General features: G+C 45.3%; 1 protein-coding gene and 1 pseudogene across 3 annotated transcripts; one reads left to right on the top strand and one right to left on the bottom strand.

Annotated features, from left to right (window-relative positions):
- Window positions 1-330: 330 nt before the first annotated feature.
- On the top strand, window positions 331-8,361 carry LOC111970046 (transmembrane protein 240-like). 3 transcript variants are annotated; one of them, XM_023996538.2, is made up of 4 exons: window positions 337-1,034; window positions 1,321-1,427; window positions 6,118-6,326; window positions 7,477-8,361. In XM_023996538.2, exons 1-4 carry the CDS (start codon window positions 885-887, stop codon window positions 7,620-7,622), a joined length of 612 nt encoding a protein of 203 aa, XP_023852306.1. In that variant the 5' UTR covers window positions 337-884; the 3' UTR covers window positions 7,623-8,361. The 3 variants fall into 3 exon arrangements, with proteins under 3 accessions (XP_023852305.1, XP_023852306.1, XP_023852307.1); XM_023996537.2 differs by having other exon boundaries at window positions 331-1,427; XM_023996539.2 differs by lacking the exons at window positions 337-1,034; window positions 1,321-1,427 and adding an exon at window positions 1,440-5,874.
- A 96-nt stretch (window positions 8,362-8,457) lies between these two features.
- LOC111970047 (ATPase family AAA domain-containing protein 3-like) lies at window positions 8,458-19,059 on the bottom strand (annotated as a pseudogene).
- Between the last annotated feature and the right edge of the window lie 1,440 nt (window positions 19,060-20,499).

Genomic DNA, 20,499 nt, shown 5'->3' with positions numbered 1-20,499 from the left:
TAATCTATTATTCCCGGGGCCCCAATCCACTCAGGCCCAGTTAATCTTCCGCTTGTTTGCTTTTCCCTGATAGACGTCGGCAATAAAGTGAATGTGTTGTCACAAACGAAGCCCAGCCCAACAGAATGGTGTAGAATACATATTTGAACTGCTGATTGTCAGAGAGAGAGATAGAGAGAGAGAGAAAGAGAGAGTATGCATATCAGTTATGTTAATTCGTTGTTAATTTATGTTGAAGCATGCTATTATCATTTTCATACACTAAACCCTTGACATATGAATAGGCGGGCCTACTATGCTTTTGGGGGCAAATTTGGGGTGGAAATTGATTCAGCCTATAATTTGTTTCTCTGAAGGAGTCTAAAAATGCCTCCGCTATTATCGACTGGAATGCACAGTGGGAGGCTCCGTATTCTCTTTCAGCTGCGCCAAAGTAGCCTATCCTGTCGGACTATGAGAAATGATAGATAGCCTGACAATGAACAAACACCTGCTAGAGGGAGCTAACACGGAAAACGACCTGATTGGAGAAGAAAATACGAATCGATGATTCCTTGCCTAATGCTAGTGGATGCGTCCAGGTAAATAGGCTACACCAGGAACTGTGCAGTGGCTGGCATCACAACAACGCATGGATCGCGACTTCGTCCTGATATCAACTGTGTTGCCGTGCTCTGGAATAGCCTAACAATTCTGACATACGCTACAGCTTTCACACCACGCCTCCCCGTTGCACGCAGCTCGATTAACCATCGTCGCTGGTGCACAGAGTGCTTTTCAAAAGGGAGCGAAAATGAGACTGGTCTTCATCTCCTCATGTCGCGGAGAAAGGAACATCGGATAGACGATGCAATGATGGGTAGTTGGACACTGATGCTGCATCCATGAGCGCCTTCACTTCAGGGTGTTGTTTTTTGGCACAGGTATCACAGGATAGTTCTGGAGGGAGAGCAAAAAACTGCTGTTGGGAAGTTTTGATTCAAACGTGCACAACCGCCACGATCTTTATGATTTTGGGGGATTTATTTGTGATGGTAAGAAGAACACCGTTATCCCCATTCCCCACACTCCCTTATGTGTAACAATTTAATCTGTTCAAAGCTGTCAAATGGATATTTCAAACGACCTAGACATCAACGTGGCCTACATGAGGCGAAACAATCAATAAACTGCCAAGGAAAAAAAAAAATCTGGAGTAACGACTTAATTATTTTTAGAATTTACATTTTTGTGTGTCATCTACCTGAGAAGTTGGGCAACATATGCTGTTATGGGAATGCGGCTTGTTTTGTCCCAGTTGACTTCAGTGGTTCTTTTCAGGCTGTTGCGTGTCTAACGGACATGAACGCGCTACTGGACCGCTTTCACAACTATATTTTACCACATTTACGAGGGGAGGACCACGTCTGCCATTGCAACTGTGGAAGGTAAAACAAACGTTCCAAAATAATGTGATTTAATGTTATGCAAAACAAGAGCATACGGAAACCGTTTGTTTAAAACTACACTGTAAAACCAAGTGTTTAGGATCTGAGCACATAACTAAACCCTTTTCTGTAACACTTTTTAAACGCATCATTCACTGTAACCCTTTTAAACACATGAACACGTTTATTCAGCACAGGGCGTTTAGGTTTTAAACACTAAACACTGGGGATGTTATTTTAACACTGTAGGGTAAAGTCATATTTGCATTCTTCCCAGCATGCCTTTCAAGTGAATGTGAGAGATACCCACCAATGACTGTATTTGATAGTGACAGAGGCATGGTTGTTGCATTCAATAACTTATATTCCTGAAGCCTTCACCTAGTGACTGCCTATGTGAATGTGTTCAAATGAAAAGTAAACCCTTTATGAAGACAAATTATACATTTAATCCCATTAGACCTTTAGTTATTGACATTGTGGTTTGAAAATCCTGGCTCATGGGCCACATCAGACCTGCAAATCACAATATGCTGGTTTGTGAAGTGATTAGTAATTCCTATCGGAATCCAGCCAGAGGGAGGATACCCAAGAATTGTACTATTTTATCACACACAACCTGCACTCAGAATGACTGCTATGGTGAAGGACTAAACAAACACGACTACCTAAAATATCTAAACTGGAACAACCATCTCAGTAATGGGTGCAATAAGTCCAAGTAACAGATTGGATTAGTTTAGAAAATGTAAGTTATTTATCTCAAAACAAATAGTTTTTTGTCATAGGTGCCGAATACAACTGATCTGGACTTTATCGTGAAATGCTTGCTTAGGAGCCCTTCCCAACAATGCAGAGTTTAAAGATAACAAATAAAATAGTAACACAAGAGGAATAAAATAAAATACACAGGAATGGAGCTATGTACAGGTAGTACCAGTACCAGATCAGTACCAGAGGTATTTGAGGTAGATATGTACATAAAGACAAGGTAAAGTGATAGATAATAATAAGAGTAACCTAAAGACCAGAGAAGCAGCAGCAAATTATGGGTGTAAAAGTGTGTGTATGTATGTGTGTTTGTGTTGTGTCGGTCTGCATGTGCGTGTTATGTGTGTGTGCGTATGCGTTTGCAGTGTATGTGAATGTGTGTGGGTTTTGTGTGGGAGTGTCAATGTAATGTGTGTGAGTGAGTGTGTATATGGTTTGTATACAGTATATAGTCTAGTGAGTGTGCGTAGGGTCAGTGCAAGATAGAATCAGTACAACTTGTTTGGGTACCATTCACTAACTATTTAGCAGTCTGGCTATTTAGCAGTCTTATGGCTTGGGGGTAGAAGCTGTCTCGGAGCCTGTTGGTCTGAGTACCGATGCTCCGGTACCGTTTGTCAGACGGTAGCAGAGTGAACAGTCTATGGCTTGGATGGCTGGAGTCTTTGGCAATTTCTCAGGCCTTCCTCTGACACCGCCTGATATAAAGGTCCCAGATGGCAGGGAGCTCGACCCCAGTGATGTACTGGGCTATCCGCACCACCCTCTGTAGCGCTTTGGGGTCAATGGCGGTGCATTTGCCATACCAAGTGGTGATGCAGCCAGCCAATATGCTGCTGTATAACTTTTTGAGGATCTGAGGGCCTATGCCAAATCTTTTCAGCCTCTTGATGGGGAAGAGGCACTGCTGTGACTTCATGACTGTGCGGGGGTGTGTGGACCATGTTATGTCCTTAGTAATGTGGACGCCAAGGAACTTGAAGTTCTCGACCCATTCCACAACAGCCCAGTCCCCTCTTTCTCCTATAGTCCACAATCAGCTCCTTGGTCTTACTAACGTTGAGGGACAGGTTGTTGTCCTGGGACCACACTGCTAAGTCTCTGACCTCCTCCCTTTAGGCTGACTCATCGCCGTCGGTGATCAGGCCTACCACCATCGTCTCGTCAGAAAATCTTAATGGTATTGGAGTCGTGTGTGGCCACGCAGTCGTGGGTGAACAGGGATTACAAGAGGGGACTAAGCACACACACCTGAGGGGCCCCCGTGTTGAGGGTCAGCGTGGCGGAGGTGTTATTGTCTACCCTCATCACCTGGGGCCGGCCCGTCAGGAAGTCCAGGATCCAGTTGCAGAGGGAGGGGTTCAGTCCCAGGGTCCCTAGCTTGGTGATAAACTTGGAGGGGACTATGGTGTTCAACGCTGAGCTGTAGTCTATGAACAGCATTCTCACATAGTTATTTCCCCTCTTGTCCAGGTGGGAGAGGGTGGTGTGAAGTGCAATTGAGATTGTGTCATCTTTGGATCTGTTGGGGCAGTATACAAATTGGAGTGGGTCTAGGGTGTCTGGGATGATGGTATTGATGTGTGACATGACCAGCCTTTCAAAGCACTTCATAAGTACAGATGTGAGTGCTACAGGGTGATAGTCATTTAGGCAGGTTACATTGGAGCTCATGGGAACAGTGGTGGTAAGCTTGAAACATGTTGGGATTACAGACAAGGATAGATTGAACATGTCAGTGAAGACACTTGCCAGCTGTTCTGCGCATGCTTTGAGAACACGCCCTGGTATTCCGTCTGGCTCCGCGGCCTTGTGATTGTTAGCCTATTTAAACATTTTGCTCACATCAGCCACGAAGAGCGAGGTCACACAGTCATCTGGAAAAACAGGAGCTTTTTTCCCAGAAAAACAAAAGCCATGTAGTTCGTTTGGGAGTCCTGCATCGCTGGGGAACTCATGGCTGGGATTCCCTTTGTAATCCGTTATTGTCTGCAAGCCCTGCCACGTACGATGAGCGTCTGAGCGGGTGTAATATGATTCCACCTTCCTCCTATATTGTTTTTTCTCATGTTTGATGTCTCATCGGATGTCGTAGCAGGTTTTCTTGTATGCGTTCGTGTCCGTTTTCCGTCTCTACCCTTTAGCCCAGCGCGGATATTGCTTGTAATCAATGGTTTTTGGTTTGGATACGTTCTTATAGTCACTATGTATAGTATACAATCAATATAGTATAAGATCAATTAATCAATCAATGTACATGAGGAAAGAGAGATATTAAAACAAACTATTCTTAAAATCAACCTGGAACAAAGCATGCTGGGAAATATAATAATAATGAAGCCACTCCCACATCTTTTTTTCTATCTGAGAAAGTAAACAGAAATTAACTCTACCCAGTTGAGTAACAAAAAACCACGCGATTGTAAAGATTTCTTGAATCAAATGTCCTGTCACTTCAATTTCTAATGACTAAATGCACTCTAAACAGGACAATGGGAAAGTAATCACTACTGTTTCAAATCTGAACACTTAGGAGATATACTGTAGGTGTTTTCCTGGTTGGAAACGAACAGGAAAAAGCTGACTCACGTTTAATCTTGCATTCTAACACCTATGTTCTAGATGAGAAAACTTATTGGCAAATCTAAATTACTTATGCTTAAGTTTTTAACACTGACCTTTATGTTAATAACTTATCACGTTTCATGGTTTTACAGTGTGCAGGTGATAGTGCACTGTTTATGGTGGATGGTCCATCAATATTTTGTTGTTATTTATAAGACAAAGAATGTTGACAATTCTGTTTAGGTCGACTCACCTCAAAGATCACTGGTGAACTAGTGATGTAAAGCATCTGCAATAATGCATTATCTGCATGTAGCCTACAGCATCTCCTATCACTTTTATCATCTCATTACAGTCTGTACATCAACGATGTATGAAACAGCTGTTGAACTATGCTCTTGTACATGATGGAAATGACTGGGTCTACATTCCCACAGTGTGACATGTCACTTAAGAATAGTTTGTTTTAATGTCTCTGCTTTCTCATGCACATTGATTGATTAATTGATATTATACTATATTGATTGACTTGTTTGTGCTCTCCACATCCTCCTTTTTTTGTTGGCACATACAGTACCTTTCTCCCTTGCAACTCTCTGTCCACTGGGGACAGACGCCGTTTTAATGTCTAGTTTTTGGTTGAGTTGTCAAATAACGAGAATTCAACATTCACATCATTGGATTTAGGTTAAAAGTTGGGTGAAAAAAAGACTAAATTCCCTTACGTTGATTACTTTTTGAAAATCCAATCAGTTTTCCACGTTGATTCAACGTCATCACATTGTAGTTGTAGTTGAAATTATGTGGAAACCACATTGATCCAACAAGTTTTTCTCCAGTGGTTGCCCACGTCAACACTCTTCTTGCTGCTATGGTTTCTCTCTACTGGGAGTGATTCCTGCAGCCCAGTGGTAGAGGGGGCTGGTCCACATGCACCACCCCAAGCCCCACCTCCCATGGGGCAGCGAGGCCAGCTGTTAGTGATGCGTCGACTGTGCTGCCCTCCAGCTGCAGCTGTTCACCGCTCAATGATGGGGCTGACAGCAGCACGCCCACCCAACCTCATCTATCCATCCAGCCATCCCACTCACCCACACAGCGCTACAGCAAAGTATATAGAACCACACATAGCCTAACCATATAGTCTTTGTATGGTAGATTTAATTACTCCCTTATGTCATTGTATCTTCCTCAATGCACTTTTTACTCCCCCCCCCCCCGTCCTCCTCTCTTCTCTCGCTCTACTCCCTCCCCTTTTCCTCCCTCCCCGCTCCACGTGTCCTGCTCCCTTCTCTCTTCTCCTTGTCTCCTCACCTCACCCCCTCTCCCTCTGTCGCCTCCCTCTGGGCTTCAGGCACCATGTGCACTATGTGATCCCGTATGATGGGGACCAGTCTCTGGTGGACTCTGCAGATAACTACTTTGTGAGTGACAGTGTGACCAAGCAGGAGCTGGACCTGATGCTGGGGCTGCTGCTGGGCTTCCTCCTCAGCTGGCTGCTGCTGTGCCTGGACGGGGTGCTGCACGCTGCCCTCAGACGTTGGAGGGCCAAACAGCACCATGGTGAGTCAGCAGGGGGCCACAACCCCACAGGCAGGCTCTGAGAGGCAGAGAGACAATGTATGGGGAGCTGGTCTCAAAAGCCTGATACAGCTCTGAGTTTTAAAAATAGCAGCAGTAGAAAGTTGGTAAGGAATACAGATTTTTTGCTCATGGGGTGGGGGTAAAAATAGGATGTTCTTTGGATGAGTGAGGGAATGTACAGGAGAACAAATGTCTAAAGGTGCAGAGGTGTGATGTCTCAACTTTGAATTTGCCTTGTTTGATGAAAACTGCAGTATCGTGGGCAGCTTCCGTTCCGGAGACTACAGTACAGTGTGTAAACCTGTCTACAGTTCAATGACCTTTATAAGTGTGACTCAGCCATCGACCCATTTTATCACAATATTCCCCAGCTTGCTGCTGTTTCTCTTTGATTTCCTAAAATTCATTTTGTTTTTCAGGCTTATATATGACAGTGGGAGTCCCCCCCCTCCCCCCTCCTCAGATCTCTACATTAAACTGTTGGCACTGATAAAGTCATCATACATTCTTCCCCTTTAGTCTAGTCACAGTTTTTCCTGTGTGTAAAGTTTTCTCTTCATATTTCTCTATCCAGTCGTGGGATTAGTATAATTCCCAGCCAGAGCTGCTTGCCGTGTATGAAGTGATGGAGTTGGTTGGTGTATAAATTAGTCATGTATAGCTTCATGTCTTTTCAAACTGATCTTTCCTCTAATGCACACACACACAGCGTTTATTTGAGTGTCTGTGGTTTTAAAACTGTGAGTTCAGAGTTGAATTACTGCAAAGTTTCAGTGTATTGTGATTTCTCTTTCTCCTCTCTCTGTACAGATTTGTAATCCCTCTCCCTTGCTTAAAATTCAGTATTTATCTCTCCCTCCCATCTCACCAATTAAATTGATGTTATTTAATTCTGTCTATCCTGTGAAAAGTCTGTGGGCTTTAGTAGTTTGGTGGAGTGGTCTCCTCCTCTCTCAATCTCCCCCTCCCACCAGTAACCGAAAGGTGGCTAACTTGAATCCCAGAGCCAGCAAGTGAAAAGATGCATGCCCCACTTGCACACAAACTAAATGGAGGACACATTCTTAATCTTTCAATCAATGTCGTACATCTTCACCAACCCCCATCTTTTTTTCTTTACTGTGTCCAGATGCGTTCTCCTGGTCATGGGTTCCCCGCTTCTGTAACCTGGGGAGAAGGGTGCACATGAGAAAGCTAGAGGACTCAAGTGGAAACATGGTGCACATTAAGCAGAAGATGTACCACAACGGACACCCCAGCCCACGCCACCTCTGAAAGCCATGGACAACGGACACCCCAGCCCACACCACCTGAGAGCATTAGACTGGCTGAGACCATAGACTGAGACCTGCTGACAACTGACCAACCAGACACAAGGGCAGCTAAACAAAGACTATCCAAGATATACCCTTCAAACCATACTGTTTCTTATTGCCACTGGATAGAGCACTTTAACTGGCCCAATGGCCTTCACACACAGTGCAAAACTCCTCACCGTCCATATCTGTCTTGACTGGAAATGATTTCATGTAAAAGGATGTAGGTAATGGAGGGTCCAGTTAGTAGTGGGGTAAGCAATTTGATAAAAGCGTGTCAGTTTTTCAAAATAGTATATATATATTTGGTTTAGAATGTCAATTTTGCTAGAAGTGGGGATAGGGTGTATATTTTGCTTAGGGTTTGTCCATTTGTAGAACAGTTTGTTTATTTTGCCTGAATATGCCCGTTATAAAATAAAAATATTTATTTTGCTTGAGGGTGGTCAAATTTTGAGAGGGATTTGTGTATTGGTAGTACTTTGTCTATTTTAAAAACTTGGCATGTGAAAGCTGTACTGAAAGGGGCCTAGGGAATGTATTTTACATGGGTGGTTGTCATTTCTTTCTTGGTTATTGATGTCAATAATTACACATTATTTGGGGTGGGAACGAGAACATAAATGCTGCCTGCTCATCTAACTGTGTGGTGTGTACAGTATATGCAGTGTGCCAACATTAAAGAACCATTAGTTATGGCAATGTTGTATGTGTGTGTTGTTAAGGGGTTAAAGGTTTTATTTGGTCCAGAGGGTCATCACCATGGAAACCTGGAGATGAAATTCCAAAGAGGGTTAAACTCAGGAACTCTTTATAGTTGACAAAATACTTCACACTGAACAGCCAGATGTAGAGTGCCTCCATAATAGTAGCTGTGAAAGGGACTGCCTGTGGTGTATTAACTCATACAGGTGCAAAATGCTCTTGTTATGGCATTGAAGAGTGATACTGTATGAGGACTGTGACCCATTGGGATCCTGAGTGTTCCTCCCTTATGAATTAGTCTCTAGGGAGTGGGATGTAGCACCCTTTCACTTCAACTCCCCATCCTCCCTAGACCACCCCCGTCTCTCTGTGCAGACATCGGTGTTGTAAAAATTAAATGTTTGTTTCATTAAAACGGACCACTGGAGGTTAACAGTGACAGAGTCCTGGTGTGTCATTACACAGGTTGAAGATATAGTTAATCACCATCTGTTGGTCACATTGTTTAAGTCTATGAAACCATCCCATTACAATTCATATCATAAGTGCAGCCATTGTAAGAAACCTGGATTATTTTCATCCACACCATCTGAATAATAGCGTATCATCTCTTACAGTCCACATCAACATTAATATTATTAGACAGTGTTTCCATATAAAGTACACTTTTTATACAAATAATATATTATCACAGCTCTCCAACCTCTCCAGGATTGCTTCATGAACTGTTAGTGCCTCCATCCCGTCCCCCATCTCTTTCAGTCAGACAGACTTATACAGACAGTCAGGAGGAACAGGAGGCGTCCTCCTGTAAACCCATTAATCCCAAAAAGCAGCCCCCTTCCTTCCTTCCCCCCCAAATGTCAAACTGGAGTCCCATCCTTGGGAGGAGTTTCTGTCCCACCCTCACGGCTGCATCAGATTGGGCTACACACTCTACCCCTCCCCCTGAGGTGTTACCACTGCTTTGACACTCTCCCCTTTGGCCGGGAAAGTCCCCTCCTCCGCAGGCAGGGTGGTACTGTCTGAGGAAGGTGGGGCTGATTCTGCAGGTAGAGGCACCTCCAATTTCAGCTCCTCCCAATTGACAGGGGTCTGCGGTCTGCTGTCCATCTCCAGGACCGGGTTGAGTACTCATGAGGCTGTGGTGGCTCCCATAGAAGTAGAGCATATATTGCTGCTGTCTACTGGTCCAGTGCTGGGAGAGGCTGTGCTCTTGGCCCCAGCCTCCCCGTGCAGCCAGTCCATCTTCTGGAGGTGCTGCCGCACAGCGTCATCCACCCGAGCATCAATCATGGCCTCCGTTAGAACACCATCCTCTGAGGAGTATGCTGCCACCTACAGGAGGACATAGAATACATGGATTATTACATTACATATAATCTAAATAAAATATATCATTACAGTTCTTGTCCACAGAATGAGTCTCACAGGAGAGATGAACATGACACTGCAGATAGGGAGGAACAGTGACATACATAGTGATCCACTTCCCAGCTCTGCTTCTATTAATAGTTGGAGAATAAATGGGTCTGGACTTCCTTGGTAACCAAATCACCTTCCCTGCAACTCCCCAACTCCCCTCTGTGGCCATCCATCTATGACCCTCTACACAGGCTCTCCATCCAACAAATAATTTATGTCAAATTGGCATAATTGGATAATTCTGGTTGTTATCTTTTCAAAAAGCTCAGCAGAAAGCATTGACCTATGAACAACAGGGGAAACGCATCACATACCTGCCAGGCCACGCCCAGTTTAGAGATCTCTCTGCCCGACATGCCCTCTGAGCGATGTCCGAGCACTTCTGACCATAGGCAAATTGAGCCAGCTTCATTCTCCTGCAGGGACAAACAGAGACAGAGGAACATGGAGACAGAGGGATTACAGACAGACACAGGTCTGAATGACATCCTGTCCGGCAGAATGGAAACAGGTCTGCGTTATGAGGTCTTGTCTGACTCTTATCTGGGGAGCCACTACTTAAGTGGCCAAGCTCCCTCCACCAGCTGGCTCGGTTGTCTGAGTGTTGTTGAGCCTGGTCCAGCTTCCTGTGCCCTGTGTAAATCGCCCCCTGCCCCTCTGCCTCTCAGGCTCCAGGCCCTCAAAGCCCCACTGTAATTAGTGACTCAGCATGGCTGCTGCTTACTGCTGGGACACCTGCTCTTAAAGACCTGCCCCTGACACACTCCACAGCCAGAGCTTATTTTGATGGAACAATACAGAGAGGGGCCTCCCTCCACCCAGGCACTCAAGAGTTAATTCCTGTCCACATGTGTGCGTGGGTAGGTGTGTGTGTCACGGAATGCAGATGACTCCAAGTATGTCTGGGAGTAGCTAATTACTTGGCATTAGAACTTGTTCCATTATACATCCCAGTGTGTGTGTGCTTGTGAGAGTGCCCCATTTAAACCTGTGCTGCTGTGCGGGCGTAATGCTGTATGACTCACTGTCTCCCCTCTGTGGCAGGCTCAAGCACGTACCTGTCAAAGTACAGGCGCACTAGCCTCTCATCAGGACAAAGTTGACTATCTCATCAATGCGGTCGTTGATGGCCCAGTCAAACTGCTTCGGCTGGATACTAGCCAGCACCATCATGAACCTGGAGGAAGACAACACACCAGTGGGCTATTAGGGTTAAAATGCTGTGGTATTTGAGGAAGTTTGTACATCAGAATTCAGGGTGTTGGGCATAGATATGGTGAATTTAGAGTGAATGAGGACTGACTTGTTGCTCTGCTCACCAGTGCGGTACAGGAATCTGTTCAAAGTTGCTCTGAGCTCTTCACTCATCTTCTCCTGCAAACAAAAAGACACAAACATTGAATTTTATTTTCCAATATTTCGACAAGATAGTTGTTTTTGCTATCATTTCAATACAGGATGGTACAAATACCTGGGTTCAAATAGTATTTGAAATATCTCAATTACTTTCACATACATTCATTACATTTACATTTAAGTCATTTAGCAGACGCTCTTATCCAGAGCGACTTACAAATTGGTGCATTCACCTTATGATATCCAGTGGAACAACCACTTTACAATAGTGCATCTAACTCTTTTAAGGGGGGGGGGAGTTCAGACAGGATTACTTAATCCTATCCTAGGTATTCCTTAAAGAGGTGAGGTTTCAGGTGTCTCCGGAGGTGGTGATTGACTCCGCTGACCCCTGGCGTCGTGAGGGAGTTTGTTCCACCATTGGGGCAGAGCAGCGAACAGTTTTGACTGGGTGAGCGGGAACTGTACTTCCTCAGAGGTAGGGAGGCGAGCAGAGCCCAGAGGTGGATGAACGCAGTGCCTTGTTTGGGTGTAGGGCCTGATCAGAGCCTGAAGGTACGGAGGTGCCGTTCCCTCACAGCTCCGTAGCAAGCACCATGGTCTTGTAACGGATGCGAGCTTCAACTGGAAGCCAGTGGAGAGAGCGGAGGAGCGGGGTGACGTGAGAGAACTTTGGAAAGTGAACACCAGACGGCTGGCGGCGTTCTGGATGAGTTGTAGGGGTTTAATGGCACAGGCAGGGAGCCCAGCCAACAGCGAGTTGCAGTAATCCAGACGGGAGATGACAAGTGCCTGGATTAGGACCTGCGCCGCTTCCTGCGTGAGGCAGGGTCGTACTCTGCGAATGTTGTAGAGCATGAACCTACAGGAACAGGTCACCGCCTTGATGTTAGTTGAGAACGACAGGGTGTTGTCCAGGATCACGCCAAGGTTCTTAGCACTCTGGGAGGAGGACACAATGGAGTTGTCAACCGTGATGGCGAGATCATGGAACGGGCAGTCCTTCCCCGGGAGGAAGAGCAGCTCCGTCTTGCCGAGGTTCAGCTTGAGGTGGTGATCCGTCATCCACACGATATGTCTGCAGACATGCAGAGATGCGATCATTCACACCTGGTTATCAGAGGGGGAAAGGAGAAGATTAATTGTGTGTCGTCTGCATGCAGCAATGATAGGAGAGACCATGTGAGGATATGACAGAGCCAAGTGACTTGTGTATAGCGAGAATAGGAGAGGGCCTAGAACAGAGCCCTGGGGGACACAGTGGTGAGAGCACGTGGTGCGGAGACAGATTCTCGCCACGCCACCTGGTAGGAGCGACCTGTCAGGTAGGACGCAATCCAAGCGTGGCCGCGCCGGAGATGCCCAGCTCGGAGAGGGTGGAGAGGAGGATCTGATGGTCACAGTATCAAAGGCAGCGCGATAGGTCTAGAAGGATGAGAGCAGAGGAGAGAGAGTTAGCTTTAGCAGTGCGGAGCGCCTCGTGACACAGAGAAGAGCAGTCTCAGTTGAATGACTAGTCTTAAACCTGACTGATTTGGATCAAGAAGGTCATTCTGAGAGAGATAGCAGGAGAGCTGGCCAAGGACGGCACGTTCAAGAGTTTTGGAGAGAAAAGAAAGAAGGGATACTGGTCTGTAGTTGTTGACATCGGAGGGATCGAGTGTAGGTTTTTCAGAAGGGTGCAACTCTCGCTCTCTTGAAGACGGAAGGGACGTAGCCGTTCAAGATGAGTGTGATGAGCGAGGTGAGGTAAGGGAGAAGGTCTCCGGAAATGGTCTGGAGAAGAGAGGAGGGGATAGGGTCAAGCGGCAGGTTGTTGGCGGCGGCCGGCTCACAAGACGCGAGATTTCATCTGGAGAGAGAGGGGAGAAAGAGGTCAAAGCACAGGGTAGGGCAGTGTGAGCAGAACCACGCGTGTCGTTTGACTTAGCAAACGAGGATCGGATGTCGTCGACCTTTCTTTCAAAATGGTTGACGAAGTCATCAGCAGAGAGGGAGGAGGGGGGAGGAGGGGAGGAGGATTCAGGAGGGAGGAGAAGGTGGCAAAGAGCTCCTAGGGTTAGAGGCAGATGCTTGGAATTTAGAGTGGTAGAAATTGGCTTTAGCAGCAGAGACAGAAGAGGAGAATGTAGAGAGGAGGAGTGAAAGGATGCCAGGTCCGCAGGGAGGCGAGTTTTCCTCCATTTCCGCTCGGCTGCCCGGAGCCCTGTTCTGTGAGCTCGCAATGAGTCGTCGAGCCACGGAGCAGGAGGGGAGGACCGAGCCGGCCTGGAGGATAGGGAGCACAGAGAGTCAAAGATGCAGAAAGGGAGGAGAGGAGGGTTGAGGAGCAGAATCAGGAGATAGGTTGGAGAAGGTTTGAGCAGAGGGAAGAGATGATAGGATGGAAGAGGAGAGAGTAGCGGGGAGAGAGAGCGAAGGTTGGGACGGCGCAATACCATCCGAGTAGGGGCAGTGTGGGAAGTGTTGGATGAGAGCGAGAGGGAAAAGATACAGGTAGTGGTCAGAGACTGTGAGGGGAGTTGCAATGAGATTAGTGGAAGAACAGCATCTAGTAAAGATGAGGTCAAGCGTATTGCCTGCCTTGTGAGTAGGGGGGGAAGGTGAGAGGGTGAGGTCAAAAGAGGAGAGGAGTGGAAAGAAGGAGGCAGAGAGGAATGAGTCAAAGGTAGACGTGGGGAGGTTAAAGTCACCCAGAACTGTGAGAGGTGACCATCTCAGGAAAGGAACTTATCAGGCCGTCAAGCTCATTGATGAACTCTCCAAGGGAACCTGGAGGGCGATAAATGATAAGGATGTTAAGCTTGAAAGGGCTGTAACTGTGACAGCATGGAATTCAAAGGAGGCGATAGACAGATGGGTCAGGGAGAAAGAGAGAATGTCCACTTGGGAGAGATGAGGATCCCAGTGCCACCACCCGGCGACTGTGTCATCCGTCAGAAGCTCTCGGGGTGTGCGAAACACGTGGGCAGACGAGGAGAGAGCAGTAGGAGTAGCAGTGTTATCAGTGGTAATCCCATGTTTCCGTCAGTGCCAAGAAGTCGAGGGACTGGAGGGAGATAGGCTGAGATGAACTCTGCCTGTTTGCCGCAGATCGGCAGTTCCAAGAGGCTGCTGAGACCTGGAACTCCACGTGGGTCGTGCGCGCTGGACCACCAGGTAGAGTAGCAGCGGCCACGCGGTGTGAAGCGTTTGTATGGTCTGTGCAGAGAGGAGAGAACAGGGATAGAACGACACATAGTTGACAGGCTACAGAAGAGGCTACGCTAATGCAAAGGAGATTGGAATGACAAGTGCTACACGTCTCGATGTTCAGAAAGTTAAGCTTACGTTGCAAAAAATCTTATTGCACTAAATGATGTAGTGGGGAAAATAGGTAACTGCTGGCTGGTGAAATAGGCTAGCTAGCAGTGGCTGCGTTGTTGACTTTGTTTGAAAGTGTAGCTGGCTAGGTAACCTCTAACTGGCTAGGTAACCTCGACAATTACTCTAGACTACACAATTATCTTGGAAACAAAGACGGCTATGTAGCCAGCTAAGATCAAACAAATCAAACTGTTGTACTGTAATGAAATGAAATGTAATACTACCTGTAATACTACCTGTGGAGCAAAGCGGAATGCAACTACTCGCTCCAAACCAAACCGGGAGTGCGTATCGTAGAGGGAGAGGCAATAGAAGTGTTGTTTCTTGTATTATTGTCTTTTGTGTCTTTAGAGGACTGCTTCACCTTAATGTCCCCTTTCCCTTTTCTTCTGTCCTTATTTTGTCCCACTTTGTCCCTTCTTTGTCCCTTCTTCTCTTCTGCCAACTAGACACTCCTTGTTAGCTAGCTAGCTTCTTTCAGGAATGTCCCTAGCAACTGCCTAGCAACAGGTAAACAACTTAGCTAGCTAAGAAAACGGTATAATTTTATGAAAAATTGTTACTTTTTCAAAAGCCTTTCTTCTTTGTTTGCTGCTTGTTTGGTCTCCTATTCAGTTTGCAGTTTTCTTTTGATTTTTTTCATACATACATTCGAAGTAAGTACTCAGATATCTTATATTTGAAAAGGCAAGTAATTTAATATTTTACTTTATTTGGAAATACACCTGGAAAGTATTTGAAAATACTCAAATACACTCCCAAGCATTTAATCCAGATATTTGAAAATAGTATTTAAGATAAGTATTTGAAAATACTCTAATACAATTTGGTAGAGTATTATGTTTTATTTATTTTTTACAAATAAGCATTCAAATACTCTAATAAAAGTTCTTGTTTTGGCCTGTGTATTATAAAATACTCAAACACACAGAAAAAGGTATTTTAAAATACCAGATACTCAAATACATATGTATTTAATCCCAGGTTGTACACAACACACTTACAGTAGATCTCTTGCGAAGGAATGCAATCGGCTTCATCAACAAACAGCAACAGGCTGTGTCAGACAGGACACAGGTGGCATTAGCAGAGCTGCACTGGTCTTAATTCATTCTCTGTATATCATTTCAAGTGCATGTCTATTTATGGCAAGTTAAAATGTATATTATGTAGATACTTAAGTTACAGGGTTATATCATGTTTACATTAAGTTCTATCATTAGTATGATAGTACTGCAAGTGAGGGTAGCATACCCACGGCGACTGGTGTTGGCAGAGTCAAAGACTTTGTGCATGGCGGTGACGCCCTCACGGCCCAGGGGCGCCACATCTCCACCCGTCATGATGGCATAGTCCATCCCAGAGTGCACGGCTAGCTTCTACTCCAACCACAGAGATACAGTTACCAACATAACACCTCTTGTCAAAGTCAAGGTGATTCTGTAAGGGGCCTACCTTAGCGAAGAGGGTCTTTCCAGTACCTGGGGGGCCGTACATGAGGATGTTCATGTAGAGCCCATTGTTCTGCCGTGTGTTCCTAGTTGCTATGGCGATGTCACGTACACGCTCTTCTAAGTTAGGCTGTGGTGAGTGGAGGGAATAATTCATATCAGGGAGAGCAACATTTTGATTCAAAGCAGCGCTGCAAAAACATATATTCACTCTACACAGCATTCTCTATTAATGTCTCTTTAATACATGTGCTGGGTATAATATCTCCCAGGTATAGTTGTGTTCAGACTGTATAAGGTATGACTCTCTGGTGCTCAGGTGTGTGCTGAGTGTTGGTACTCACACTGAGCACTACTCCCTCCAGGGCATCCTGAGGTTTGCTTGTCAGGCGCTTTGAAATCTATAAGAGAGGAAAAATAAGAAAATGCACCTCACCATCACTTCGACATAAGTGTTTAGCAAACTTAATTTACTTGCAATAAAATTAAAAAAACACAAAAAGCATCAGACACAGGACTTATACAATGCACAGCAGGGCCGCGCTACCTTGATGGGGTGCTTGATCGCCTCCGCCACAGTGATGCGAGACGTCTCTCTGACCAATGAGGGCTTCCCGAGCCGGGCCTCAATGTAGCCCCCTGCCACAGCTGTGGTGTTCCGGGCAGAATATACACCCAAAGCCAGCAGGGTCAGTCCTGCGACCTAGTGGTGTGAGGGAACAAATACACTACATTTAGAGACGCTCCAACAACAGCTTAGATCAGATATAAATAAACCTTTCAGATATCAGGTACTTATTTAGGAGTCATTGGCAGTTTGCTTAATGAACATAAATGAGGAAGTAGAGTAGAAGGCAGGTCTCACAGTAGCTGTGACTTTATCCCAGTCTGACACAAAGGCCTGGAATCCTTCCCCAAACACAGCACCTGCAGTCCTGAAATTACAGAAATATACAAAGACAGTCAGGTATCCAATATAGTATCTTTCTGTATGGTCTGTAATGTAATACACTAAGTCTGTCTCACCGTATAGTCTCTAGTACAGCCTGTGCTCTGCTGCCTTCAAGCGGATCTGCTCGCGGATGAGGTCTGCGTTTTCCCGTTCAACACGTGCACATGCTTTAGACTCTGCCTCTACACATAGCAGCTCATTCTTGTGCCTCAGCTGCATCTCGTGCTCGATTGTTGCTATGTGGAGCGGATAAATCAGTGGATATAATATCATTATACCATAGCATTGTTGAATACTCGTTTCTTATTGGCTTGAAGGGCATTCTAGAGCGTGCATTATTTCTCTATAGAACACACACCCCCTCGTTGATCATCCCTTACACATTTTGTGATTGCCAGACCCCATATGGCTATAATGACCAGTGAAAATCGAAGCAGAACCATATTCCTGGAGGCTGTGTGACTGTATTATACGGGGTCAGTACCTTTCCTCATAGCCTCCTGTTTAAGCACAGAGTCCTCCTGTTTGCAAATGTTGTCCTCATTCAGGGCTTGCTGAGGACACAGAGGAGAGTCGACACTCAGTCAGCTGGACACAGCATTTTCACTCAACTTTTTTCTAGCCTAAACAGGACTGAGTAGATATTGCAACTAATGGCAGTTGGTCTTACCTGTTGCTTGAGTTGATCCTCATACCTCTGTCTGGCAAGTCTGTCTTGGAACTGTGCTCTCTAAAGGGATAAGAGGAGACTGTAACCATAGTAACACGTTAGTCGCCCTCTGGTGGACAGATATGTAACCCCTATATGTAAGCTCCTCTCCATCTCTCATTATAGCCTGTTTCAGAATTAAAGCTAATTGTGCAGTCAATTTCAAGCTCTAAACTTACCGACACAATTGTACTCTACAAACTCAATGACATCTAACTACAAAGCAAATACTTGCTTCTACAGTTTACCCATACCTCTGCATTATGATCCATGCTATGAGCCCATCATTGACCCCATACTCTGCAGTACAATGAATACTACTGCACAATCACCCCTTCTGCAGTATCACTAAACCCTCTCAGTACCAGCTCTCTCACCGTTTGATGCTGCTTGGTCTCCTCGCAGACAGTTTTCCTTCTCTCCTCCCCTTGAATACGCAGCTGATCCCCCTTCAGCTGCTCCACTGCTGCCTCATACTCCTGCCACCATCACACACAGAGGGAACACGAATAGCATGATCAGATATTGGATTAATCGTATAATGTATTTGGTGTCCTACACATTACTCTGCATGTGCCTTGTTTAGTGCAACAGTACCTTGATTTTGGTCTGGTGTTCCATCTGAACAGACTGCTCCTGCATGCGAGCCAGATCCAGGGCCTCTTTGGCATGACCTGAAATAACGTCAAGGGAAAGGGACATTCATCTTCAAGAGACATACATTTAATTTAATGACAGTAGACTATATTCAAACGAATTAGAAGTACCAGAAAAATCAACTTAATGTTCTGGAAAATAATGTAATACAAGGTTTAAAACCTGGCTGAATTACGTTATACTAAATGTAATGTAACTAGAGCCATCTGGCAAACTGAACTGTATGAAGGAATACTCTCGATCAACTTCCAACATGAATGAAAATGTGCAGCACAACGTTCAATGTGATACATGTCATTCTCGTTTACTATAGTGTTGTCCTACTGATAGCTGCCATGAAGACTAATTAACTAGATAGCGTAATCTCCTAGCTAGTTTCCACGGGTATGTAAAGACACCGGCCGGTGTTGCATCAGCATCACTGCTGAGGTTGTAAAGCATGCTGCGGGTGCATCGCTCTTTCTTTAATGATTACCAATATGTCTCTAGCTAGTTACGCAGTCCTATATAATCTAGTTATCATGCAAGACACTTACGAGACTTGTCGAGCTTCTTTACCGCCTGGGCCGCTCGCTCAAGCCCGGTTGGGTCGAAATTGCTCCATTTGTCCTTGGGTTTATCGCCACCACCACCCGAGCTGCCAACCCGTGGAGGGGATGGCGGTGGAACTGGGAATTCCGAGGGCGCCTCTGGATGCCTCTTATTCAGGACGAACAGCCAGTAAAACAGAAAATAAACTACTGGCCCAGGCAGGTGGAAGTGATCAAGTTTGGCAGTCTATCACCACACTTCCTCCACACGCGTGTCATGCTGCCGTCTTTGAACAAGCGCAATAAAAATTAAAAAAATCGCCCATGCTGATTGGTTTGGGAAAATACTACTCCTCTGATTGGTTGTCCTTTTGAGATCAAACATATTGCCCACCCATAAGAGGCTATGGTAGCCGCAGTGGTCCAAAACGTAAGTCTTATAATAACCCTGAATAACCACACTGGAAGGCCATTTGAGACAATGAATGTGATAGTTGCATCATTTGCGGAGTTTTTTTTGTACTTCGGTCAACAGAACGCATTTTAAATTCATTGCATTTTTCATAAGCTTACATTGAGAGCTGTTTAGATTTAAGTAATACATTGCAGTAGCATTTCAGGGAAACCTGAATCTTTTCAAAACGTTCTCCTTGAACAAATTCATTGACAGGAACTAAATACTTATTAACAGTCTATGTAACATTACCACAATTACTTGGGACAGTAACTTAAAATGATCTTGCTTAGGTGAAGTCCTTTAGTAGTCCGTCTTGAAAACCCTAAATTGAGTCATCTCTCGGGGAGAAAGTGCATCATTTTTTTGGTAATATTTGTAATATTAGCAACAACATCAGAACACTGAATAAGTAGCCAAATGTTTTATTTACTAGACGATTTTCCACATTTTTTTTTACAGGAAAACAGGCAAACACACAATCACACATATGTAAATAGACACAAGGCATTACAAATGAAGGGCAAGTATTCCCCCCCGTCAGTCAAACCTCTCCTATGAATACTATCATATTGAGTGATTACGTCAGCATCTCTCCAGCAGCCATGATTCAGAAAGGGACTAGAATAGTGGCAGGGCAGCACTGTGTTGGTCGTATTGCCAGTAAGGAAACTGGGTTATTGGATGTGTGGGCCCTTGCTGAGATCAGCAAATAGGTGGTATGGAGTCAATTGCAATTGCCTATGGAGGAGGTGGCTAGATCACTGTAGTGTGACGATGCGTGAGACGACACCAGGAGGCTCTTTGCTATCGCCTAACGTTGCACAGAATCCCTCCTGTTGCCTCGCCCTGACCAGCTTTGCAAGAGACAGGAATGACTTAGGCTCTGTGATGGCAAGGTCGCTCAGAACACTACTCTGTAAGAGGAGAGAAGAGGAGGACACAAATTTTAGGAGAACCTAGGAAAGGGCGAGAGAGGATCTGAGTAGCAACAGTGGGATGGGATGAGAGGGTTTTTACAGTTCAGTATATACAATCGTTTATTTTATTTTATTATTTTTTTTTTTTTTTACCAGGTAAGTTGACTGAGAACACATTCTCATTTGCAGCAACGACCTGGGGAATAGTTACAGGGGAGAGGGGGGGATGAATGAGCCAATTGTAAACTGGGGATTATTAGGTGACCGTGATGGTTGAGGGCCAGATTGGGAATTTAGCCAGGACACCGGGG

This window comes from Salvelinus sp. IW2-2015, linkage group LG11 (assembly GCF_002910315.2).
Source record: "Salvelinus sp. IW2-2015 linkage group LG11, ASM291031v2, whole genome shotgun sequence".
In the NCBI taxonomy this organism is placed as follows: domain Eukaryota; kingdom Metazoa; phylum Chordata; class Actinopteri; order Salmoniformes; family Salmonidae; genus Salvelinus; species Salvelinus sp. IW2-2015.
Note: the sequence above shows the minus strand (reverse complement) of the source record. Positions and strands in the feature narration are given on the sequence as shown.